This window comes from Ammospiza nelsoni, chromosome 7 (genome assembly GCF_027579445.1).
Source record: "Ammospiza nelsoni isolate bAmmNel1 chromosome 7, bAmmNel1.pri, whole genome shotgun sequence".
Lineage (NCBI taxonomy): Eukaryota > Metazoa > Chordata > Aves > Passeriformes > Passerellidae > Ammospiza > Ammospiza nelsoni.
The window spans coordinates 35,799,821-35,826,687 of NC_080639.1; the positions used below are offsets into that span (position 1 = coordinate 35,799,821).

Consider the following 26,867-nt stretch of genomic DNA (forward strand, 5'->3'; position numbering starts at 1 on the left):
TGTGGAATGCAACAGGTGCATCTGGGATTGGTCTCATGTGGTTGTTTCTAATTAATGGCCAATCACAGTCAGCTGGCTCGGACAGAGAGTCTGAGCCGCAAGCCTTTGTTATCATTCCTTCTTTTTCTATTCTATTCTTAGCCAGCCTTCTGATGAAATCCTTTCTTCTATTCTTTTAGTATAGTTTTAATATAATACATATCATAAAATAATAAATCAAGCCTTGTGAAACATGGAGTCACATCCACATCTCTTCCCTCGACCTGAGATCCCTGTGATCACGGTCACACCACACATACTGTGGCGACCCTCCAGTGCTCAGTCCCACGTGCATTTTTGTTTCTCTGGTTTCCCTCCACAGCTGACCTGACCCTGGTGAATGGAGAGGAGAGCTGTGTGTACTTTATTGGGAATTCTCTTGGGCTCCAGCCAAGAAAAGTTAGAACTTACTTGGATGAAGAACTGGACAAGTGGGCTCGGACGTGAGTACCCTGTGGGGTGTGCCAGATGCTGACCTGTGCTTCAGAGGAGCTCTTTATTTTGGAATCCTCATTGGAACTGCTTGAGCAGCAGCAGAGTGCATTAAAAGTGCTGCAGGCCAGGAGTAAAACATGTTCAGTGTTTCCCTAGTGCTGTTTATATCTCTTTTAAAGGCAGGAGCAGTAAAACAGGCAAATAGACCCTTTCAGGTGTGATAGCTGTGCTGCGTGTGTGGCTCTGCTCAGCTCACCTGGAGGACCTGTGCAGTTTAACCCTCCCCACCCTGAAGTGTTTATAAGGTGTCCCTACAAAGCACACAAACCTATTTGGTTGCTGCTGTTGGTGAATGTGGTGGGGTTCCAGGCCCTGTGATTTTCTAATTAATGTTTCTAGCTGCGTGATTCACCCTGCAGGCCTTGCATTGAGCAGTTCCCCTTGAAACAGCATCGAATGCAGGTGATGCTGCTGCCATGCTGGCAGGTTTTTGGCTCCTCTTAAACCAGGTCTCTGCCTGACAAGTTAATTTTATTTAGAAAGAAACATTCCTGTCTTCTCAGTAAGGAGCTGTGTGTGAATTATAACAAGCTTTGCTAAATCAATCTGATGTAAAAGAGACAGGATAAAAGAAGGACACATTGCAGGAAAGGGACACTGTCATCATAACAAATGGGGAACCTTTTAATATACGTGAGGGAAAGAAAAAGCTTTTTTTACTCTTTATTTAGGTTTTTTTAATATTATGTTCTGTTCCATTAAGAGTCTGTGCTTTGAGATCTCCTGCACCTGCCTGAGCAGCTGGAGCAGGGATGAGTAAGGAAAATGATGAGTAAAAAACAGGGAACTGAAGGTGGGAAAGGAAAATAGCATCCAGATGAGTGAGTGAGCCGGGTGAGAGATGAACTCTTTTATGGGGTGCAGGATATGAGTGGAACAGATGTGATTTCATGGTGAGAGAGCAGAGGAAATATGGAGAGGCAGAAGAGGAAAAATGAATTCTGCTAAGTGGGCAGCCTTGTTTCAGCAGGAACGGTCGAGATGGAGGCTTCTCAATGCAAATGTGAGAAATCTGTAGCTGCTCTTCCACTTGTAAATGCATGAATGCTGGGAGCTCATCTATATGGTTTATTGATTCCTATTTTTCACCTGTATTCTTATAGGTGAGGAGGCTGAGAATGAGTGGGACTTTGGGAAGAGCTGGTTCCTTCTGGTTATTCAGGCAGCACAGCAATGCAGTTTCTCCAGTCATTTGAAAAAAATGCAACCCTGTCCATTTCTGTGCTGTTATCCCACTTTGTCAGGGAAACAGCTGAGCTCCTTCAAAAAGCAGAAGTCAGATAACATTCTTAGAGTGATGCACTGGGACTGCAAACGTATTTCAGCTCCTCCACTGTATCTTTTCACTGCCTCACTTCTACTCTTGTGTTTGTCTTTGCTGCAGTGAAAGATGAGTTTTTCCTCAGTGACTGTAAAAACCTGGAAGAAAAAAGGTAGGCAGAGTGTTCCTTCAGATCAAAAGTGCCTTCAGGATCTGTGTCTAGGAGGGAAAAATGGCTGAACATTGATTTCAAGCCACTTCAAGAGAGGGAGCACAACCAGAAAGGTTGTTTGCCAAAAACACGGCTTGGCCTCAAAAACCTCACCCAGAATAAATGAGAAAGTTTCAAAACAAATTAAAACCAAAAAAACCCCAAAGTACCAACTAGGAAAAACCCCTCAAATTAAGATCAACAACAAAACAGAATAAAATCCTGAACCTAAAGCAACTGAGACAGCCAGGGTAGGATCAAACTGATTTTGAGGGGAGCAGTGTATGCGTAGAGAAGGTGGTGAATGGAATGCAAAGGAATAGGTGGCTGAAGGTACAGAAATGAGTGCTTTTATTCCAGTCACCAAGGGCAGCTTAGCAAAACCCTTTCTAAGGTGGTAGCTGCTCCCAGCTGAAGGCTGTTCAATGGCTGTTGTGTCAGCACTGTGGGATGTAGTGGCTCTGGCTTAGATAAATAAGCAGCAAGAATCTAGAAAATGGCATGCAAATTAGGAACATCCATCAAGTCAGCAATGGTATAGATTCTGGCTTTCTTATAAATTGGTTTATTGCATTTTTTGTTTGTTGTGTCTTGGGACCCCTCTCAAAGAGCTGTGAGTCTATTTAAATGGCTTTCACTGCTCGTAGTTAAGGGCAAGAGTGAAAAGGAAGATTACCCAGTGCTGGTCAAGGGCAGGGGAGCTGTAGCTTCATCTCCAAGTAGTGATGGTAGCTCATCAGGCAAACAGCTGGGAGAGAAAAGCATGGAAATGCCTCTCTCTTGTTGTGTTTCCTCTCAGCGCCTAGTCCCTTTCCCTCACCTCCACTTTGACTGGTGGGTTCCAGCTCTCATCCTACATCTGCCTCCCACACACCTTCTCTGGATTTGTACTCTTCCTCTCCACATCCCTTTGCACTGTTCCTTATGCTAATGTAGCAAAATTACAAATCCAAGCCACGGGCATTCTTAGCATGGATTTAAAAGCAGCCTCTGAGGCTTCATCTTTCAGTTATGATTTCAGCTAAATCCAAGATTTATTGAATAAGGGGTGAAAAGGGATGAAGAGTTGTTCCCTCATGTTTAGCCTAGAGTAGCCAATAACCCAATGTTTTAAAAGCCCAAACTTCAGGGGACTTTTTTGGTTGGAGGAAGGCCAAGAGATGCTTTGCAGTGCCTTGTTTTCCCCTCTGCCCTGCCAGAACCGGTTAAGTAATTAAAATATTTTATAGAATCATTACTGTGTGTGAGCATACTCACTGCAGCAGGCAATGTCTCCCGTCTGCATAACTCATTAAAGTGGAACAATTAAAGCAGAAGGGAGCCTGCTGTAGCCAGTTGTGCTCCTGTGAAGGGCTGGCAGGGTGACTGGGGAGTGGGGAACCTGCTGCACGCAAGTCTTGAGGACTGGAGCTGTTGAGCAAAATTAAGACTGAAAGGGAAAATGATTGTTCTCTGTGGATGTATCAGTGTAGGGGAGGGAAGGAACCACTTCTATGAAAAGCATGTTGGCATAGTAAATATGAACAAGGAATTAATAAATTGAGGCTAGAAATAAAACATATATATGTTTCTAAGCGTTGAAGTGGTGTGGCAAGAGGCTGATATGGACATAGGATATTGACAACCTCCCAGTTTGAGGAGGGCTTTATAATATAACACTTGCAGTAGGCAAAGACTATTTTCAACAAGTCAGAAAGTATCTTTGGATCTGTGTGCTGAACTAATCCTGCAAGACACGAGAAGGCTGCAAACAGGAGTGAAGCTTGGCCAAACCCTGTTGGACATCCCCACCTCTCCTGCCATTCTCAGGACTCTGCCTTTCACCTTTCTTCTCTGTGTGGTAGAGCTGCAAATTCCTCTTTTAATGCCCTGGAATTTTTAGTTTTGGACCAGCAGTGGTCCACACAGTTCTTTTTCTTTTGATATGTCTTCCCTTTTTTTGGCTGTTTCTTTGCTTGAAACCTTGGTCCAACTTAAGAATCTGTACTGGCTCATTAAATACCTTGCATCATTTTTGGCAAAGAAGCAAGAAGGAAATTTGCACTTGACTAAGATTTGGATGAGCGCAGAAGATTCCTGAAGATGGCAATTAATTTAAATTCCTTTTCTCACCGCCTTTGAAACCCTGGGATCATCTCAAAAAATGTGTTTCTAGCTCCCCTTGCAAGCTTTAAATCAACCAGACCTCAGCGAATAAAACGTGGAGTTGTAATTTCCTGCCAAACTGAAAATAAAATGGTAACCAACTAAAAATTAATTTGCACAATGAGAAACTCTCATAGAAGTTGAAGAAATATCTGTTTGTCTGAATGCTCTGTGATTTGATGGGTGAAGTTTTGTATTCATTAATTTGGATACCTCAGTTTAAATCTCTTTTGCTACCTGGGGTGCCGTGGGAGGAAAAGGCTCTCCATGTATGAGGGGAATGCCAGGAGCACTGCACTTGTGTCCTTAAAGATTATTACCCCCAGTGCCTACCAGAGCTGAGAGAGGGGTGGCATAATATACAGAGATATAAATTCTCTGAGGCACAGCATAGAATTTTACAACCTAAATGTAATAGGATGTATTGTGCCATCAGCAAAGTCTACAGAGTTTCATGTGATTAAAATAAAAAAAAGGGTCCAAGAATATGCTTTTAACTACCATTTTAGAGGCAATAATTTTTGTCTCTTGGCATTTATATTGGCCATCAAGAGGGAGGCAAGCTGTAAGCTGTGCCATAATAATAATAATAAGAATAATAATAAATGCTACCTCTCCCTTCTTTCAATATGGTTAAATGTCCATGTTTTCTTCTCAAAATAAAACATTCTCATGACCAAAATCACACAACTGTTTTCCTGATAACTTGGAAATTTATTCTGAAATTTTGATAGTCCTGTGTGCTGATAGAGAGAACTTTCATTAGTAAATTCCCATTAGGATGACACTAATGGCTATAAAATCAGGGAAAGCTAATGAAAGAGAATCCCATAGGTAGTTAGGACTTATTTCTCCCATCTTATTATATTTGCTATCCTCTTTCAGGAATACAGAATCCCTCAGGCTGGGAGCTACTGAAAATCTTTGGAGGTTTTATTTTAACAGTCTTTATAATCCTAGTCTCTTGATCACTCTATTACAGTTAAGAATAAGACAGGAAATTACCAATAAATGTCTTGCTGTTTGTGAAACATATACCCCCTGTCTTCAGGGAATGCAGCTGCATTGTGGGCTGATAGAAGGGAGGAAATTTTAGCACTACTCCTGCCCCTCACAGCATATTCTCCTACCTACTGCCTTTATTCCTCATCTAAGAAATGCTTTTTTAAATGAGGGTTATTTCACACTGCCTGCTCTCTGCCATGGAGGACTCATCAGAGAGCAATTGTAAAATGGAGGAAAGAGTCAGCTGCTTTACCAGGACCTCATCCAAACTGAGAAGCAGGGTCCTCCTTGTCTATGTGGGATTGGACTTGTTGAGCATGGGGATGGTATTTTATCTGTAAGAGATATTCACTCCTTCCACGGTTGACCTAATCTAGCCCAAAATTAAATGGGGTTTTGTAAGGATGAGAGGCTCAAAATGGTTAATACAGCTGAGTTTTTTAAAAGTGTTCGCTCTCCTATTTTTTAGGATTGTAATTTTTTGAAAATATCCCTATGAGGCGTGAGTTAGACCCAAGTCAATCAAAAAGGGTCTGACTGTAAAACTCTCAGGTAATTTTTGCAAGAGACTGAAATTCTACCTGAGAAGGAAAACTATGAGTTGGATATGGAAAACCAATCTTTTAAACAGCCTTGAGGATGGGGTAGTGTCTCATGCATCCTCCTTTCTCATGTCTTTATCTGCCAGCTGTCCTCCTGTGATTGTGAGTGAACGTTGTGGGACAGTTCTTCTTTAAAAGGTTCCCTACCTTTTTTTTTTTTTTCCTTTTTTCTTACATCAAAGCTTTTAGGGCTTCTTCTGCTCTCTACCCAGCTTCCTACTGGCTTTGTCCTTATTTCAAAACAGCTTTATACTCAGCCTCATGCAGCCTGGTGTTTCCAACTCCACAAGTACCCCGTGGTGCTCAGCAAATATGAAAATCATCCAGTGTGAGATGGGAGCCCAGAGCAATGCTTCCCTGGATTAGCACCATTATTACTTTTCTCAATCTGCCTCCATTTGCATTTAAATCTGTACTCTACACCCTGCATGTTTAAGAAAATAGGCAACTTTTTACTTATATATGCATGGCAGATATATAAGAAAACTTAGAAGTTTTCTTCTCTGTCATAATTGAAGGAAAATTTAGTTCAGAGTACTTAATCCAGAACTGAATTTATACATCTGTCACTTCAGAGTAGCAGAACGCTTGAGCTTAAATTAAGGTGACCATATGATCCCCTGCAGACAGGAGCAGTTTGAAACACAAAGTTTTAAAATATCTTTTGTCAACCCAAAACCACTGAGACCTAGAACAGTTTTTCAGGGAGAAGAGAAGTAATAAGAATTAGCAAGCAGCTCTGTTGATGCAGGGAAGCACCTGCCCCTGCATGAAGAACCCTCTGGTTTGTGCAGAAGAGTGAGCTCAGACAGGAGATGCAGTAGGATGGAAATTGTTTCTGACAGAAAGACTCAAATACTGCCTTGCTCCCAGACAGGAATCTATCATCCTCTGCACCATCTAATACCCAGCCAGAAATGCAGGTTGGGGAAGTCTGTGGGATGAGCTCTGCCTGGCTTAGCAGGTGCCATCCCATACTGGGTTTCCCTGTTCCAGCTTTCCTGTCCCCAGAGTTTTCCAGAGCCCATGTAGCCAGGGGGCTTGTGAAAAAAAACATCATCTTTACTGATGAGTTTCTAGAAGAATTTTGTGGGCCAAAATAAATAATTTTCAAGCAACTGAAATCCTGTCATAAGCCAATAAATTGCCTTTGCTCTGAGGTTTAAGGGTACGAGAAAAGTGTTGTGCTCAGTTTAGGCAACTCCCATCCTCCAAATGCGGAGTGTCCAAATCAGATATGATTCTTAGGAGTGATCCAAATAGAATACCACATATTTTCATCATTTTTCCATTCCTTTTCAGAGGTGTCCATGGCCATTTCAATGGCAAGCGCCCGTGGGCTTTGGCAGACGAGTGCCTCCTGGACATGATGGCTGAGCTGGTTGGTAGGTGTGACATGCAGGGCAAAACCTTTCTCCAGGAATAAAAACAAATCTAGTTTCTTTTAAGGCTCAAAAACTCGAAACTTTGTAGACAGAATTTAGTTCTTTTTATTCTTATGTTTGAAAGCAGGTTTTCTTGTGCATGGGCTAACATTTAATTTTAAGACTGTGAGTGTTTTAGGGGATGAATGTGTGTGATGTGCTTATCAGGAAGCTAATTGCAGCAAAGGTTTTTTTGAAGCATCATAAACCACTTAGACTAACACGTGAAGCCCTTTTAAAGGGCACTTGGTATTGCAGAGTCTCAGTCACTCTTCCAGAAGTAAAATGATGAACTTTCCCCTTTGATAAATTATTTCTATTTAGACATTTTCTGGTTTTCATCTTTTCCCTGCCACTAAATCCAGACTCATCTTTGAGAGCTTCTTATGGCAATGGAGCAGATAACTGGGGCAGGACCTGTTATTGATGAGTTCCCATGACCCTGCTGTCCCCCTTGAGGAGCTGCAGTGCTGCAGGACTTGGGCAGGAAGTGCCTCTGGTTATTCCAGAGTTTGAGGAGCCCTGGAGACTCCTCCTGGTGAATGTGCCATGAAAGCAGTCAGCTGCGTGGGAATGCAAATCTCCTCTATCCCTTCCTACCCCGTGTAGTTGCTGAAATAATCTTTCACTGGGATTTGCTTCAGAGTTGTCTCCAAAGGGGGAAGAGAAATTATCTTGGCAAGGTCTTTTCCTCCCCAACCCTTCCAGCTGTTGTCATGTCGCAGACATCTTTTATCTAGGTTAGTGGATTTTGGGGAGATCTGGCTCATATTTCAATGAAGGTGTCGAAGGCAACTCTCAGTAGTGACTATCAGAACTGAATTATCAGGCATTCATTTGTGCCATCACTAAGGAAAAATATTGCCCTTATGTTGACCTGCTGCATTCTAGATATTGTATCGTAATTTCTCCTCCAACTGCAGACAAGTGTTCAATGAGAAAATTATGGGTTTTCTCCTTCAAGAAAAGCAAATAGGATTGGAACAATTGGGAGCAGAGACATTAAAGAATGTTTCATGACAAGTTTATTTATAAACTTATAAATAAAATCCCTCTCTGAATTCTTTATGAAGTTTCCAAATAGCTAAAATAGTGGGTGTTATTATTGGAGCAGAACAAATGCAATAAATTATTGTTGTAGTTGGTCTATCCATGATGTAAACTCTGAGATAACATAAATATGAGTGTGGTTACACTGGGCATCACTGAGCTATGTAGAAAAATCCCATCTGCAGAATGAAATAAAAATCTCAATGCAGATTGGGGGTTCTGATTTTGTAAGTTGCTATTGTTGTACCTGGTGCTGCTCAGGGGGTTAAGAAGTTACTTCTCTTGCTTTCATTACATTCAAGGGCAAGCTCAGCACCCTCATCTGTTCAGCATCATAGGACATAAAAATGTGGAAATATAAAGGGAGTGGAGGGTGTTGAAATGCTGAACACAGCAGATTTAAGGGTTTCTCCACTATGACCCATCTCCCTTGGCCAGTGGATATTCTTGTTCTGGCAGGGTACAACTAGGAAGATGCAGAAAGGTGCCTTGGAATTTTCAGCTGGAAGCCTTGAATTTAACTAAGCAGGCAGATAAGAATTTCTCTCTCTCTCTTATATCATATTCTCAGGGACCCCAATTAGTAATTCAAGGTATGACCACTGATGTTCTTCACATAGCCAGGAGAGAGAGACAGCCAGGATTCCCCAAAGGACAGCTGGAAGCTTCTGAGTTATCATCTTTCTCTGCATCACCTCTGTGGCTGTTTGCCTGTGCTTTGTTTGCAGAATGTGGAGCCCTGAGGCAGGCTGAGCCCTGACCTGCTGCCACTGCCCCTGCCAGGTTCCCCTGGCCTCAGCTGTGGGTTAAGAGTCACTGCAGAAAGCAGAGAACGAGGCTGGGACCCTTTTACCCTCATCCATCTGTCTTGTAGAGGCTGCCAACTAAGTCTCTATTTTAATATTAATTTAACTGCAAGATGCACTGTAGGTGTAACGAGATGGAAATGAGAGCTTTGCTTAAATTTCATTTAATTGCTCATCCATCTCCTTACTCTTCTTTTATTTACCAAGTTCCATGTGACACCAGTGTTTTTACATCCCCATGCCTTAACCACAACGAGTTTATTATCATCTTCTTCATGGTAAACAAATATTCTAAAATTTTCAATTAAAAGTTATGACTGAAGTCACCCTACCACCATCCTAATATTTTATTTTTCAAATTATTTCCTGTGAAGTGCTTCCTGTTGTCTTTCTCAAAGATAAAAAGCATGGTTTGGATTCTGTTCTCCAGAATTTTTGGGGCTTTGTTTGATTAAATTGTAAAGTGTGGTCTAGGTTCTCATCTGGCCCTTACATTTGTGGGCAGGGTTTTATTAGAAAATATCCCCATGGCCCTTTTTCAGGACACAGGTGAGTGATTCTTAGAATACAGATGAATTAGTATTTCCCTAATAATGGACGTATGATAGAAAATTCCAACTTTTAAAATTGTAGGCAATGGTGAAGAGGCTAAAAGGATAAATGGAGGGGAAAAAAACTATGTTAAAATGTTTTCAATGTAGTATTCCACAGATTCATGAAGTGATTTAGGTTAGAAGGGATCTTAAAGTTCCAGCCCTCCCAATTTATGCTTAAGTACTGTTTCCCAATAAAGAATAATATTGATTATGTGTGAGTACGTAGCTGAATGAATTCTGAATTTACTTTCTTATTGACTTGAATGTAAGAACAATAACAGAATTTTACTGTGTTTTTTATTCAGTATTGAATGTGCTTTGGAGGAGGAGGAGGAGGAGGAAGAACTGTCACTTCTCACCCTAAGCAGTAGCAACTAAAACTTATTCAGGAATGGACCAAGGACTGTAAAACACCTTTGTCTGGTTAATGGTTTATAGTGCACGAGCACCTTGCTTATTAAAGGCAGTCACATTTTCTTGTTCAATGAAAGTTACAGTAGTAAATACATTGTGAAATGAAGAGTCAAGGTCAGTGGAGGCCAAAGCTTTGTTCCTGTGCTCACACCAAATGGCAGGAGGCAGTGAAGGCAATCTCTGCCTCTCCTACCAGACTTTATTAAAACATTACAACCTTGGCAGGATCACCTTCTGATGGAACAAGATTAACTGCGTGGCTGCTGCTCCACGATGGGCTCGGGCAGGTCTCTGTTGAGGGAAGACTGAACGCTGAGCAGATTTGGAGTGACTTTGAGTGATAAGGATTATTTGAAATAACCAAAATGTTTTCAAAATTGGGGCTCTTAGCCTTTTTCCAATCATTTTACAAAATGTTTTTTACTTACCCCAGCGAGGATCAGACTTCCCTGGCAGTCAGAGAGGAGAAGGATGGCAGTGTCTGCCTAACGCAATCATAATTGTCTCTGAAGTTGTACTTTGCAAACGCTGCTTCCTTTTATTAAAGAGGAGATTTATCATGCAGAACATACAGGTTTTAGCCTGTCCTGGAGATATGGTATAAAGTTAGGAAATAAGGAAGGCAAACATAATTTTGTATCCCGTGTGCTGGGTCTTTGAATATTGTAATAGGTTAATTGGATCATGGAAAGGTTGTTTTCTGAAATGCAGTGCAGGTTATAAAGGATAACAGTTTTCCAATGACATGGATGAGGTTTGTTTTGTGGGCATGAAATTCAATAATGGAAGGCTTTTAATAAATATATAATTTACAGAAGACCAAGACTTACATGACAAATGTAGTGTCATATTTAATTTGGGATGCTAACATGCAGCTAAAAGTGATCTTACAGATTAACCATTTGTTTTATACAGAATCAGTACAGCAGGCAGAGGTTTGCTTGCGCAGAATTTGCTGTGAAAGCCACAGATTTCACAGAAGGAGCAGAGGGACAAATAAGAACAATACCATTTCTTGATCCTGTCCCTTTTTTCAGCCTCAAGAGTTCCATAGAAATATTAAGACTGCAAATAATACTGTTTTGAGCTGCAATCACTCTCTAGCTGTCTCCTGGATCTGCAATAGAACAACCTCAAGGTGACCTCTTCCAGCAGCAAGAAGCCTTAAGATGCAATGCTATCAGAGGGAAGAAAAGAAAGCAAAGGAGAGGAGTTTAAGTGAAGAAAAAAGCTTATTTATCCCTATGAAGAAAGTCCTTTATATATTTATTTCCACAAACTTGATGATGTTCCTGGTGTCTGAAGGAGGAGGGAGCTTATTCATTTTTGTGTGGCTCATCCCCTGGAGTGATCATTCCCAGGCACTGACACCTGTTTTCCTAATCCTTCTGTCCAAAACCTGGAGATTTCAACAAGTGGAAATGTCCTTGAACACCTCAATGAGAATGGAGCTTGGCTTTTCCTGGGCTGGCAGAAGCTGAGGCCTGCTTGGGAGGAATGTATGAATTAATTATAATTGTAGATTTCCATGTTCTTTGGCTATATTTGCCTGTATTGAGTTGAACCCATGCTTATATCTTTTTTTTTTACACTGACAAAGCAATCACATTGTGAATTTAAATTGTTTAGGATATGGTGGCAGTGTAAGGCAGGGACAGGAGAAATTCAGGGTTCAGCTTTCTTTTTCTTGTGGCTCCCTTTACCCTTTTACATCCCCAAATCAGCTTTTCCTTCCTCTTTATTGATTCCAAAAGTGGCTGTTGCCCTCCCTGCCTGCTCACATTTCCCTTCATCCCTCCCTCTCTGCAACCTCTCTCCACATTTGGTGATTCTGTGGCTGAGTGAGGATCAGGACAAGGTGCATGAACACATCTCCCATCTGAAGAAGACTCTCCAAATATTGATTTGTCTCAAGAATGAATTTCTCCTTTCCAACAACAGACACCAAGCATACCAGAAGGAAACGGGAAATGATTTTCTCCATATCTTGGTGCTGCCCAACACACAATTCCCCTTCCTACCTAAAACCTTTCACCAGGGCTTGACAAATGGTGGAGAATTTGTTACTAAATACTTGCTAACAACAATTAGCTGTTACTAATTAGCTCTGCCTGTGATTAGCTGTAGTCCAAAGGCATCTGTTATGATCCTCATTGGAGCAATGTGAGTATGGCTTCTTGTGAAGCTTATACATTAGTAATGTTCTGTTATATCCAATAGGTCAATTTTGCTCATTCCATTTTTTAATTAGGGATGAGATTTATCTCGACATTACAGTAACCACTTACAACAGATGATTATCTCAATATGTTTTCTCACTTGTGTTACATATGAACTTCTGGCAAAAATAAGTCTTCAAGTCTTGCTTTACATACAGTGTTTGTGACCTCACTTGTCTGAGGTATTCAGGATAATAAATCCACTGGTGGTTTGCTGGGAAATGGAAAGATTTAGTTGGGTTTTTTTCGTTTTCTGTGTCTGACCTGAAAAAATAAATATTTTCCTGCCAGTGCAACGTAGAGTCAGACAAGAAATCTTTTTATTTCACTCTGATGACACCTCAAACATTTGTTTCCTTTCCAGGCTTTGGAGAGACATTGACTGAATTCATGCTTTTGCTTTCTCACTACTGTTCTCTGCTCTCTGTTCTATTTCTCTGAAATTTTAAAGAAAAACTCCAATCATTTTTCAAACGTTTTATCTTTTTAATTTTTCAGGGGCCAAAAGACAAGAAATAGCCTTAATGAATGGGCTGACTGTTAACTTGCACCTTCTGATGGTATGTCTTCACGATGAATATTTGATCTTGTGTTGACAAGTATTTTTCTCCTTTCTTTGTGTGTGTATAAGCAAAGTGTTTTCTGAGGACCTCACAGAGACAGCACTGGGTGACAGATTAAGTTTTTAAGCCTTGGGAGTTGTATCTTGAATAATGTATGTGCAAGACCCGGCCTGACTCAATACTAAGCAGGAAAGCTGGACAAAGAAATATTTTCAAAGACTCTGGAGGGGAAGTTTCAGCTGTTCTCACGTGTGTTGTATGTCAGTTGCCAGAGGAAATCTTATTATTTAAGCAACATTTACAAGTAGCTTCTCAAATTTCAATTCCACGCCAAATTTCAAAGTTAAGGAAACAGGAGCTCAACAAGCTTGCGAGCAAGACAAAGCTGTAATATCAGTCAAGGTTAAAATGCAGCTGCATACAAGAGATGACACTTAGAATTGTGTTATTTTATAAGTGCCTAAAATGTGCATTTTTGACTTGCATGGCATAGCGACCATAAATGTGTCTTATTCATGCTCAGGTGTGCCCGTGGCTGCATAGAGCCTGTCTCTGCTTCTCCAATATTTCCAAAGATTTGGTTCCAAAGATTTGGTTTGAGTGTAGATGTGAAGCTTGCTTTGTGTGGTTCTCACAACCAAGTTTATCACTTGGATCTGCTCCTCTGGACCTTTTAAAATTAGTGAACATGGAGCAGGGTGGGGCTCGGTACAGGAGGCTTCTCTGCCTCAAATTAAATGTGAATTTTTGGAGTACACAGACCATGCAGAGGGTTGTGTAACACAAGGTAAATTGAGCAGGAGGGCTTGTAAGTCTTCATTTTCCTCCTGGCACAGTGGCCAGCCCAGCTTGCCAGGACCTGAGTGCTGAGATCAGGTCTTTGGTCAGCCTTGTTTTGGAGTAAGGGATGATTCCATAACTCAAGTTTAAGGGCAGAGATGTAAATCTAATTCTTTTTCACTGCCTGCTACTCTTCAGCTGCTGCTTTTGATTGCTGGATGGAGCTGGGTGAAATCCCAGCTTGCCTGGCTGCAGTCAAAGCTTTGCCATTGATTCCTGCAAGTGCAAGTTTTCACTGCTGGGTTTTGGTGGCTTTGTTATGGATATGTGAAATACAGTATTATGACACTTTCTTACTCTGATAAATGTTATATGGACAAAGAAATATTTGTAATTTCTGGGGGATTCTCTGTAGGTCTGCATGACAGTAAAGCAGTCTTTATTAAGTTATATGCTGGGAGCATCTTTCTCATCTCTGCTTAGATAAATTTCAATATTTCTTTCTTTTTTTTCCCCTTAACAGCTATCTTTCTTTAAGCCTACTCCAAGACGCTATAAAATTCTTCTAGAAGCAAGAGCCTTTCCATCTGACCATGTAAGAAATTAATATTTCACCATATTTGTATTATTAATCATATTTTTCCAAAGAATATCAGTAGTAGGATTTGAATATTTATTAGCTCATCTTGTCCAAGTAAGATTACAATAAAAAAATCTGTCAGAAACTTTTGAGCTCAGCATACTTTACAGATCGTAGCTTTATTCCTTTTGTTCAAATAAGAAGTGTTGCATGAGGAATAGAATGAATGGGTGCATTGATTTATTAGTCTTTTTAAAGACATCTAGCAAACTACTGGCCTAAATCAACTAAAGTTGTAAATGTTTTATTAATTCTTGTTGCTGTTTTACGTTATGAAACCAAATCAATACAAACTCACAACATTAACACATATATCCCCAGACAGAGATGGAAATGTTTGTTCTTAGCACTTTAGATTACTAGTTCAAACATAATTTGTCTGCTATAAAATAAGAGACAATAGCCTGTGCATCAGAGCTTCGAGCAAATTAATCTTTGGGTTTGTGGGGCACTGCTACTTTATCATCAGCACCGTAAACTCCTGGAAATTGATAACAAATTTGATCTCTGAGGTGCAATAAAAGTGACTCGAGCTACTAACAGGTTTATTTGTAATGAAGATGCTGGCACAGATGTATACACCTGAAATTGCTTTTGTTCTAAGTAATGTTCATATTAATCCCACATTTGTTCCACATGCACTTGTACATTTACACTCCATCCTCTTAAATTTCTATGGCACTTCAGTCATAATTTCTGTAACTGTCGCTGCTTCAGTTCCTGTCGTGAAATTTTAAACTCTTTTATACTGTTATTTGATGGTTGTTATTTGATCTCCAGGACCATTATTTATCAATAAAATTGGCAGATAGGGTTTTTTTAAATAGCTTGAGAGTTTAAAGCTTTTATTTCCCTCCAGCTGTGCAGCAAATAGAAGAGGTGAGAATGTCACAGGGCAGGATGTCTGCGCTGGCCAAACCTCGTTTGTGTTGGCAGCAGGGCATGCGGGTACCCAGGGCTCCTGGAGAAGGGCTGCTCAGTCCTCCTTGGCTGTTATCCCTGCAGGCTTGGCTTTTTGGCCTCTGATGAAGAGCATCCATCACACCACAGAACCATGGAATGGTTTAGGTTGGAAAGGGCTTCAAGATCGTGTTCCCATCTCCCTGCCATGGGCAGGGATGCCACCACTGGATGGGTTTCTAAGGGCTCAATCTCCACCCTCATTCTGCTGCATGGATTTATGCTGTGGGATTCAGGCTTAGACTTTGTCCTTGCAAAGGAATTAAGTTAATTCTAACGTGAATTAAATTCAGATCTTTTTTAATCCAAAGGAAATCTGTGAATTTCTCAGCAGAGTTGGATTATGCTTTCAAGCATTACTTTTAGTGAAAGGCAAGGCATCTGAACAGCTTTCTGAAGTTCTGATGTGTTTTTCCTTTTTTTCCTTGTAGTTGTTTATCATGTATTTATTTATCACGTATTTGTAGTTGTTTATTCATGAGTTAATGCTTTCTGCATGGAATTCTCTTCCAGTATGCCATGGAGTCCCAGCTCCGACTGCACGGGCTGGATGTGGAGAGAAGCATGGTCCTGCTGCAGCCACGGCAGGTTGGTGAGGAACCTGCCACTTCTGCTGGCTGCCACCAAGGGCAGAAACACCTTTCATGTGAATATTCTCAAATATTCTAGTGTAGAAGTTGCACTCTGTGCATTAAAATATGGTTAAACTTTATGAATCATAAACAGATGTCTTTCCATGCATATTTTTGACATTAGACCCCATTTTATAATTGCTGATTCAATAGTTAACTTTCCCAGAAGAACAACAAAAACAACAAAAAAGCCATTCTCTCTATTTTTCCTGTTTCTAAAAAAACTGGCAGAATCCTGAGTCACCTGCAAAATATGCTTTTGACTCATTGAGAATTCCCAGTGTCCTTTGAATGTCCTGAGGTAAGAGATTGCCACAGCACGAGCAGCACTGTGTCTGCATCAGCACGGGCTGAGGGAAAGGTCTGCTCTCAGTAATATGCAATTCAGATTAATTTGAAATGCTGCCTCGCTTCACTTCTGCAGCATTAAGAACTTTGTCACCTAACTATAAACCCAGGGTGACCTTTTGCTTCTGAAATCTGAGTCATCTTGTGAGTAAAGAGCCCACTCCTGAACGCTTGATAGATTTGCAGAGATTGTTGAGATAATAACAGTCCCTTGCAATTCAACCATCTTGCCCAAGCTTTTTTCAGTAACAAGTCTAATTTAATTCTAGTTTTCACTGCCTAATTGATCCCTAGGTGGTGGTATGTTTTACAAGATCCCTTGCTAGGAAGACAGGAGGAGGATGGGGCAGTAATTTTCCTGTAAAGAATCAAAAATGAGGTTGATTTTTTTTTTCTTGTGGTTGAAATTCTTCTATATTTAATGACCACAGGTTTGGGGATTTTTGTACTTTTGATGATGTGAGACATTGTTTTTGAAATATGAATATGGCAGGTTTATAATAGCTTCCTGTGGGATACCAAGTTTATCAGAAAAGTAAAGAGTGAAGCTGATAGACAACTTTCAAATCTTGTGGGTGTCACAAATTTTCAGATGCCACTTAAAAATCATTCAATATTCTGTCTGCACCAGGAATTTTTGACTGTAAATTAAAACTGTCAGAAATACTAAAGGGTATGAAGCATGTTAGAGCATGAAGTGAATAGGCATTTTATAACAGGCACCTCCAAGATTCACTTGCTAATGATTATTTTTTTGAGGTTACTTGCTCGTAGGCTACTTCACAGCACTACCTTCATATATCATTACCAAGACAAAGGTTTGCTTTTGATCTCCTTTCATGGGAAAATATAAATTATGAAATAAGGAATGGCAATGTCATTACTGCCAGAGTTGATGTAAAATGTGTCCCTTAATTTTGTTTTAGGGGGAGGACACCTTGAGGACTGAAGATATCCTGTCTGTAATTGAGAAGGAAGGGGACTCTATTGCTGTCATTCTGTTCAGTGGGGTGCAGTACTACACAGGACAGCTGTTTGACATCCCTAGAATAACAAGGGCTGGCCAAAAAAAGGTAAGACTGCTCCAGAGGTGTCCTTTTTATACTAATTTTAGATCAGTTTTCTCTGTGAAATCAGTTGTTCTGGGTTTCTTTTTTTGTTTGTTTTTATGCTTTTTGGGTTTTTTTTGGTTTTTGGTTTTTTTTGTGGAACAAAACACAAAAATTTGTAGGTCTCTGGTAAAATGTAGAGCACTCTGTGCCCAGACCTTTGGGGACTGTGTGCTGCATGAAGAAATAGTCCTGTGGGAGCAATCTTTCAGTGAGATGAATGTTAAACTATTTGGAAAAGGTAATTCATGACTATTAACTTTGACATGGCTTTTCTTGAAGGGTAGAATACCATGAGCCTCAGTGAAGGAGGAGGAGGAGGCAATCACAGCTCTCACCTGTCTTTGAAAGTTAGTTTGTGTGAGATTTCTGAGCTTTTCCTGAACATTTTCCAACATGCGACTTTTATGATTTTCCTCCTTTCCTGTAGCTGTGTTATGGCAGATTTTGGCCCCCCTGAGCAGGGGGGTGAGATCCCCAAGGAGCCAGCAGTGCTCAGACTCCACTGATGAGTTTTCTGGAGACAGGCACAATGTGGAGCACATCAACATCACAAGATGAGTGTATTTTAGTGATGACTCAGCCTTCAGAGCTTGCAGGCAGTGTGTTCTGTGGACACAGCTGTAAAACTCTTTAACCATCTCAATTGCCTTAGGAATACAGGAGAAATAATTTTTAATTAAGTCATCTTATCAACAGGAGGTCACCAGACTTTCCATGCTGGCAGCCTTTTACTGGATGCAGCTTGTCTCATGCAAGATTAAACCACTGAAGGGTAAACTTATTTGGTATCACTGAGTTTTTGGCAAACCAGCTAACCCTTTATATTTAATGGTTTAACTCTCTGGAGATGTTCCTACCTCACAGGACACTATACATCTTGTGTAGCTGTAGGTTTGGCAGTGGAATTTTTTCTGGACGTCAGGGTGTAAGTTATGCTGATGGCAAGAGATGGAAAAGTCGCCCCTGGGAGAGCAGAGCAGGTGTGAGAGCTGGTGCAGGGCCCGTGGGATGTAAGAAGGGAATGTTCTCACAGAGCAGCACCTGGTGCTAAAACCCAGCGTTAGAAACAGCAAAAAACAAAACCAGCTTCTGACAGGGTGAATAGAAATGTGGGGAGTCAGCTGCAGGGGAAGTGGGTTTGGGCAGGAGCTCCAAAAGCAACACCCACATGGTGCCTTCCTGGAGTGCCTGCCAGCACTTTGCTGACCACAAAAAAAATCCCAATTCCACCGTGCTGGAATGCTAGAAAGGGAAGACAGGTTATTAACAGGATGGTGCCACCCACTGCTCTGCTCTCCCTCTCTCCTGGTGGCAGCAGAGCTGCCAACACCTACACGTCTCCAGTGCTGCTTCCCAGAAAGCCGCTCTGTGATGTGTCTGAAAGGTGTCTGAGAAAGAGAGAGAGAAATCTTCTTTCCTTCCTTCCATAGAGATGAACAACCTGGGAAAAAACCCATTGCTTTATCACCTCTCCAAAGATGCTCTCTGGACTGTGGGCTGCAGACTTGGATATGTGGAAGAGATGCAGTTTCACTGATAGCTCTAAACTGCCCCAAAGTGGTGTTCTGGGAGAGAGTAGTCACTCACAGCTTATTACATAGAGGGAAAATGGATTTGATGTTTACAAAATCTGAGGAGATAACCAGGACTTGGTGGAGAAAGATTAAAATTTCTGCAAGGCAGTGCAAATAATAATAATAATATTAACCCAGGTGTTAATAATAATAATAATAATATTAACCCCATGGGCTTCCACAGGGATGCACACAAAACCACCACTCACTTTACCCAGAGACTGTATTATGTTCCTGAAGGGCAGAGCAATTTGTGACAGCAATTCAGCATTCCAGCAGGAACAGGTAGATGTCAAAGGCCTGTTTCCATTTGAATGCCTGTTAGAAGTGATATAATGTAGACATGAATCTCTTCTTCCACAGATTTTTCAAAAGAGAGGAAAAAAACCCCCATCAAATTGAATTTCTAGTGGTTCGAGTGTACAGGATTGAGATCCAGGTAGATTAATGAAGTAAAATATCATTAGTATACTGAAAAAGCAAAATTAATTCAACCTGAAGAACTGTTTGAGTACCCTTAAGGCTTGAAAAGCATGAGCCAGCCGTGTTTTTATTTCCCTCCTGTCAGATACACTCAGCTCAGTGTCCTTACAGATTCTGCCCACAGGTTAAGTGATGTTTATATGTTTATACAAACCCTCCATGTAAGAAACTGTTACGCCACACTTCAACGTCTGTCTATGACAAATATTTACATGAGCAGCCACAAAACCGTTGATTCATGAAGGGTTTCTGTTGGTAAGAAGCATTTCTGCTCCCTGCTGCTTATCTTGGACACAAGGCTTCTGGTTATCAAAATGCCTGAAATGTGGGGTTTCAAAAGAATTGGCTCCTCTCCTCTTTTCCCCAGCCAGAGCTAGGGTTAGGAGCTGTGGTTGGGTAAGAGGAAAACAAAAACAACTGCTGAAGCAGAGTTATTACTGTCTATGTATCTATACATGGCTTTAATTGGACTTACCACATCTCCTTCAAGAGCTTCTGGACCTGATGAATCCAGAATTGTCTTCTAGTCAACATTTTGTCACAGATAGGCTGAAAGTTCTTTTATAAGCAGATAAGACAGAAAAGTCATGTTTGTAGCAAAAATGTGAGGCTCTCCTTCCCAGGGATGAATGACCCTGCACTCCTGAACAGAAAATAGGTTGGGGAGAACTGACAAGCAAACGAGTCAGAAGGGGAAAATACAAGGTGAAAATGCTATTTGAGAAGAAGAGAGGGAAAAAAAAAATCACTTGTCAGCCAGTATGTCAGAGAGAAAAGTCTTACACAGATGGTCTTAATAATTCTTTTAATGTACTGTTGAAATAAAGTCCCACAGTGTTGTGCCCTATCAGGGCTTGGCTGGAGATTTGAGCTGTGAGCTCTGGAGGCCTGGAAAATGTCCTATGATTCTTGAGGTCAATCATTTATGAATTAAGTTACTGATTTCCTTTTACATTTTTTAAGCCAATTTCCTAAGTTCTCTGCGTACATTAAGATTCCTCCCAGAGTGAAAGCTCTGCACATAGACAGCTTCATTAAGTCATTAAATATTAAATGAACTAAATTAAGCTTGAAAAATTACCTCAGGCTATTTTTCCATCTAAGGTCTCTCAGATAAATCGAAATTACTACGTATTGTGCAAGAGGCTCATCAGCAGGCTGGGGAGGATGTAACAGTTTTCCTTGTTTTGTACTTTCAAGCTTGCTCTAGAGGATGGAGGAGGCTGAGTTGTTTTATTCTTCTACAAGTGAAGAAATGGCTGACTTTTAGGAGACTCTACCTTTCTAATACAATTTTAATTTCATAAGTTATATCGTACTTTCAACTGACTCTGAACTGTTATGTAAAATATTTTAATCTCTTGAGTCCCAGTAGGAAGAGCTTTAAGATCCTTCATCTTCATTTCTTTTCCTGTCTCTCTTTCTAAACGTCCCAGCTTTGCTGGCGTGAAGCTGTCATTTCTCTCCCTCTCTCCAAATGTCATTGTCCATGCTGAGTTGTTACCTGCTGGTTATCAGCAGCTACCCAGACACTTGGCAGAAATGACTTTTAGATGTTAGAATGAAACAGAAGAGGCAGAGGAGTGCACATGTCCTCTCCTTTGCCCGGAGCAGATGGAGAGCTCTGTTTTCCCCCCAGTCTGGGGAAGCGTCGTTCCCACGCAGTCCTGGTTCGGCGTGGCTTGTGCAGGGAGAGCTGCTTCAGTTTGTTTTACTTTTTCCCTGCAATCTGTGTGGCTAAACATTTGCTGTTTGTGTGACTCAAGTGCCAGACACCTCCCTGGGAAAGCAAACCAGCACACCCCATCTTGCAGATGACGACTCGAACAAACTGGTGCGAGTGGGCGTTTCTGAGACGATGCAGGAACCCTGCCAGCACCGAACCCGAACCTCCCGTGCCTCACTCTTGTTAAACACTGCCCAGCAGGATCTGCCAACCAGTTTCAAAGGGTGAGGAGCAGCTAAAGGAGTTCAGGAGGATGGCCCATGGGTGTTATGTCAATGACCTCCCTTTTTGTTCAAGCTTCAATCTGTTCAATCTGTTGCAGCCACTGTCAGTGCCCAAGAATGTTTGTCCATGTCAAGGTCACACATGTGGATGCGGTTATGGACCCTCATTACTGTGAGGGCATCCAACTGTCCCAAGCTATCTCCTCCTACCTCCCATCTACTGTAGTTTGATTATTCAATATGATGTGTTTGAGCATTTTTTTTATAGAGTATACGGCGTACTGACAGGGAAAGGACAACTGGTTTTGGCATATGATTTATAGAATTAAATTTCTTACATGCTTTTTCTTTATGAGCAAATTCCGTTTTTTTTTTTTGTTTTTCTTTGTTTCAATTTTGATAATGTACAGACAGACACATGCATTCTGCAAGATTCTCATCTGTTATTCCTGGTTTCCACTGAAACCAGTGCATCTGTCATAGAATTGCTTCCAAAAGTTTGTGTGGGATGTATGTACCTGTTAAGGTTTAAATCTGGTCAACTGAAGTTTTGAAGTTAATGCCTTAAAACCCTACGAGAATCTCCCTATTCATTGGCAATTGGCTTGAGTTTGCTGAAGCTTTTTTCTCTGATCCAAAGCCATTTTATCCCTGGATGAGAGCATTCCCATTGGAATTCAGCGTGTCCCGGCCTCTCTGCATTAGCTTCACCATTTCAGTTGATTTCTCTTAACTCAGATCTCTGTGTCCCTGTGAAATCAAGCCACCATGGCTATTTATTGTGACTCTAGTTCCAACATTTAGATCACTCAAAGTCTGTGGCAGTGAGTTTTCTTCCCATCGTTTTGGAATAATTTTTCAAGCTGATAACTTCACAAATATCTCCATTAGAATTAACATGTCACATCTTAAAATGCTGCTCTGTACAAATTGTTATCTAGTTTATACAGAAGATTAAATATACTAAAGTACTGCTTCAATAATTTAGCTAAGACTCCCTCCATGCAAGAAACAGCAGGAGATTCTTAAAAAAACCCTTTGTTTTATTATTGGACGTTGATTTTTCTGAAGCCTGTGCTTTCACTCTTATTCCTACCCTGCTGCTTGCAAGCAAGCTGTTTGTGTTTTAAAAGCAAAATGTAAAATAGCATTTAATTTGTAGTCCAGGCACAAAAAGCAGTTTTATTTCTCTGCTCTTAAATAAATAGCAAAGCTTTGAATAACTTTTTAGTTTAAAAATGCTGCCATCCAGTGGTTATTTCATGTGTAAAACTCATACTTTTAGATCTAGAAATCTCTCCTTAGATATTGGCTTTCCCCCTTTTTTCTCAGTGTCCTGTGTAAATTGTGCTTATGGCAAATACAAGATTTTTAACAGAGAAATAGCAGATTCCTTCCTTTTAAGGACAAGTATAAAATTTCTTAAAGATCAAGGCATTGCATAAGCTGCTATCTCATCCATTTGGATCCCCCAAAGAACAAGGTCCTCCTTGTTTAAATACCAGGGACACCTTGAGCATGAATATATATTGGAATGTAATTGTTCATGGGTAACTGGCATCATTATGACCATTACTGCTTTGTCTCTGCCTGGGGTTTGTTGTGCCATACAGGAAGTGTTTGTATTTATGCATTTGTTTTCAATACTTTTTTCAAATGATTCCAGTTCCCTGCACAAACAAAACCTCAGAAATCTAAACCCTATCCAAGCATCCTTGAAGACAAATCACAGAAAAATTAGTGATTTCTACGTGTATCTGTGGCATAGAAAACTTGTTTCTAGTAATCACTAAGAACAGATGGGACTTGATAGATTAATCATAGAAGGGTTTGGGTTGGAAGGGACCTTAAGGATTGGCCTTTCCCAACCCCCTGCCATGGGCAGGGACAGCTTCCACTATCCCAGGTTGCTCCAAGCCCCATCCAACCTGGCCTTGAACACTCCCAGGAATGGGCCAGCCACACTATCTCTGAGTAACTTGTTCCAGTGTCTCACCACCCTCACAGAAAAGTATTTCCTCCTATCATCTAACCTAAATCTCTCCTTTTTGAGTTTAAATCCATTCACACTTATCACTATCTGCTTCTGTAAAATTCTCTAGGTAGTCTAGATATTGAGAGCAAGTTAAGCTCTGAAGGAGCTATTTTCAAAATAATCACAGTGATGATTATCTTAATAAGTAACCCAGTAATCATCTCTTTCCTGCAGGGATGCCTTGTTGGATTCGACCTGGCTCACGCTGTTGGGAATGTGGAGCTTCATTTGCATGACTGGGGAGTAGATTTTGCCTGCTGGTGCTCCTACAAGGTAAAACAGATTCATTGCTGGAGACTGTTTTCCATCATGTCACTCATCTCATGGGTCAGCACACAGGTCAGGTGAATAAGAGCTGCACCTGAACAGCTGAACAAGACTTGGCTGAATCTCTGAATTCACCACAACAGAGATGGACACTGCCTTTATTGGGGCCTTTGTTATGAGTGATTCCAAAAAGTGGCAATGACCTACACGGTCTTGTGGATGTGAAGTGGATACTCGTGGTGGTTAAACATCTGCCCTGTGGACATGGGATCAGGGGCTCTTCTCTTATTTCTTACACCAAGAAGGTCTCACAGCTATAATATTTTATGAAGTGGTCCCCAGACAATAGAATATTCTTGTCTAAACTTTAATAATTTCACATCACAGAGCAATGTATCTTTAGTTCCTCTGACTCCTAGTGAGATTAAGACTCGTCAGACACAGTCAGATGAATTGTTTGATGACTTTGCTATATATATTATATATATATAGCAAATACATATGGAACTGTTTCAGATGTACTTCAATTTTCTGGCCTCTTAGACTTCAAATACCATATGTAAGCCAAGAGAGATACTTTTAAAACTAATCTGAAAAATATATCTGCTTTTACCTCCATCAGCACTTTATGACAAATGCTAAGATCTCCATCTAGAAACCACTCGATATGTTAAAATTGGTTTGTTTTATAGATCAGGGTGAGGGAAGGAAAGTGATACTTTACAGATAATGAGCACGACATGTACGTGTTGATTTATTCTTTGCAGTATTTAAATTCTGGAGCAGGAGGCCTTGCTGGTGCCTACATTCATGAAAAGCATTCCAAGAGCATTAAACCAGCGTAAGTAGTTTTCCTAATAATAGATTTCCAAATAAAAGGTTCTGTAAAGTTTAAATGGGAAACAACCTTTCCTTTCAGAATTGAGATCTGAAAGTGAAATTGTGTTGATTTGTAGCCATAGAATATGGGCATGTGAATCTATACATATATTTATAGAAACAGAAGAAAATTTTAATTTCAATACAAACTCATTGGGCTAATATTTGTTACTGATTTATTGCTTCAATGTAAAGAGTAGTAAAAGTTTAGACAATTTGGTTGTCTGATTTTGTTACTTCAGATGAGTTACTTTACACTAAGTTTAGTAAATTTTGAAATTGCTAATGCACATGCTCACATCTAAAATCCATTTCCTCCTTTGAATCTGCTATCAGTTCTTAACTAAATAGAACCATAAAAGAGAGTGTTGGTAATATTAAAATAAAGCATCCTAAATCATGTCTATGAGGCTGCTTAATATAAAGAGAATATTTAACATCTGCCTTTAAAAATTGATTTTAAATAACCATTGAAGTCTTTGGTTGGTGAACAAAATCAAAGACAGTTTCAACACTGTGCCTAATAGCTCTTTAGTAGTGGCATGTTTTCATTAAAATTATATCCACTGGTAAAGCTAGGAAGTATTACATGGAGATCTGTTCTGAAAGACTGTATAATCCATGGAAAGCTGAGCTATCAGCTGAGGTTAGCTGCATTAACAAAAATACCTGTTATTTAAGGCATTTTATGGTTATATTCTGTATATTAAGAACAGTGGGGTAAATACTTTTAATGCACTGACAAATGTAAATATTTCTGGCTGTAATGCTTGGAGAAATTGCTGGCACTTCCTTTCATTTTAGCTTGAAGAACGCAAACTAAATCAGGTTCCAGAGACAAATAATATTATAATAAGCAGCTTTGCTGCACTGTGTGCTGGTTTCAGACTGTCTAGACTCTCAGAGACAACCAAATAATGCTGATAAGTTCTTTTCAGTCACCCATAACAGAAAACTCATTAGGATGACATATGACCTGTTGTGAGCTGATTCCGACCTTATATGTGAGCACGGGCAAAACTTATTGGAGATCTGGATATTTCTTCTGGAAAGGTTTTTTCCTGCTCCCCTGTTGCGAGGTGCAGGCATTGCTCCCATGGCCACACGTGGTTGTGTGCTTCCCACAGATCCTGGTTGTGGGGAACTGGGAAGATGCTGAACAGTGGAAAAAAATGTGAAAAATTACAGAATAGCTATAGGTGGAATGAATTAAATATCAAGGACCTTCAGTCTTTTTTCCTCCTTAATGACACTTTGGAACTTTTCTGAGGGTACCAGCTTGGTATTTTAGGTAAGAGTTTAGATTAGTTTTCCCTGAACCAACTCCTTCATACATAGTCATTAATTTGTGCACTGAATCTGGATTCTGAATATCTTAAATGAAATTGCCTATATGGAATAGGCTTTTCCAGCCTGGGGACAAATTACAGATATAATTCCAAACTTCCTGCATCGACCCTCTGCATTATTTAATCATAATTATTTCATATTTCCCGAGATTTGATAATCACTCATCAAATTGTTTGTAGTTCCTATGCCCCCATTGCATTACTTTTCTTTCTTTCCTGCAGCAACCAGCCATTTCTGGTCTCCAAACAAGGCACTGAGACAAAGAAGAATTTGTCTATGTCAAAGTATTCAATTGTGTAGCTGATTTAAATGCAGAGCAATTTGCTGTATGTTGTACAATCAAACAGAGTGGAATTTAACTGCTCGGGAAGTTGCAGGCTGTGCGCTGTAGCTGCAGAGATTCTGGCTGTCATCTGAGCCAAGGATGACACCCAGTGGCCACACAACTTCAGTCAAGAGCAGAGGCACCAACCACTTGTTTCTTTGCACCTCAGCCCACACACGAGCAGGGAATTAAATTCCAATCCAGCTGACACCCTTTTGTCGTGTAATACTGTCTGAAATACTGCTCTAACTCATGGCTGGTTTTAGAAGAGTCACTTTTTACTCACCTATATAAATTTTTTCTAATTCATCTCATCCTTCATATTCCCTGCAAGTTATCGACTAGGTAGTTATTTTAATATGGAAATAATCTATTGTGTGTTAATGGGAAAATGTGTGTCCTGACTGTAATTCAGGGAGGCAGAACATTTGTCTTTTACTGTCTGAGGCTGGGGCAAAAAGGACTTACTGAAAATAAAACAGCTCGGTACAAAATTTCACTTTTAAACTCCCCAAACCCACTGCACATCTCCAAAGGAATGAATTTATTTTAGTTTAACTTCTCCTATTTTTGTGAGTATGCTTTGTCTTATGCCCAGTTTAGGAAACTGGGTTTGCTCCTCTCCAGCTGCTCCCTCCAACAACAAAACATTTATTTGCAGCTTTCTTTTAAAATGCAACTTGGGATAGAATTGTTAAAGTA

The 26,867-nt window shown here is 40.3% G+C and overlaps 1 protein-coding gene across 2 annotated transcripts in view; it reads left to right on the forward strand.

The window, feature by feature from the left end:
• The window catches only part of KYNU (kynureninase), a 57,678-nt gene that overhangs the window by 9,477 nt on the left and 21,334 nt on the right, over window positions 1-26,867 (forward strand). Inside the window, exons 3-10 of one of the 2 annotated variants that reach the window (XM_059476063.1) lie at window positions 362-482; window positions 7,061-7,143; window positions 12,766-12,827; window positions 14,134-14,205; window positions 15,724-15,798; window positions 17,117-17,263; window positions 23,519-23,617; window positions 24,379-24,452. In XM_059476063.1, the coding sequence (XP_059332046.1) occupies window positions 362-482; window positions 7,061-7,143; window positions 12,766-12,827; window positions 14,134-14,205; window positions 15,724-15,798; window positions 17,117-17,263; window positions 23,519-23,617; window positions 24,379-24,452 (733 nt within the window). The remainder of the gene's footprint in view (window positions 1-361; window positions 483-7,060; window positions 7,144-12,765; window positions 12,828-14,133; window positions 14,206-15,723; window positions 15,799-17,116; window positions 17,264-23,518; window positions 23,618-24,378; window positions 24,453-26,867) is intronic. The other variant, XM_059476064.1, reaches the window with a different exon arrangement.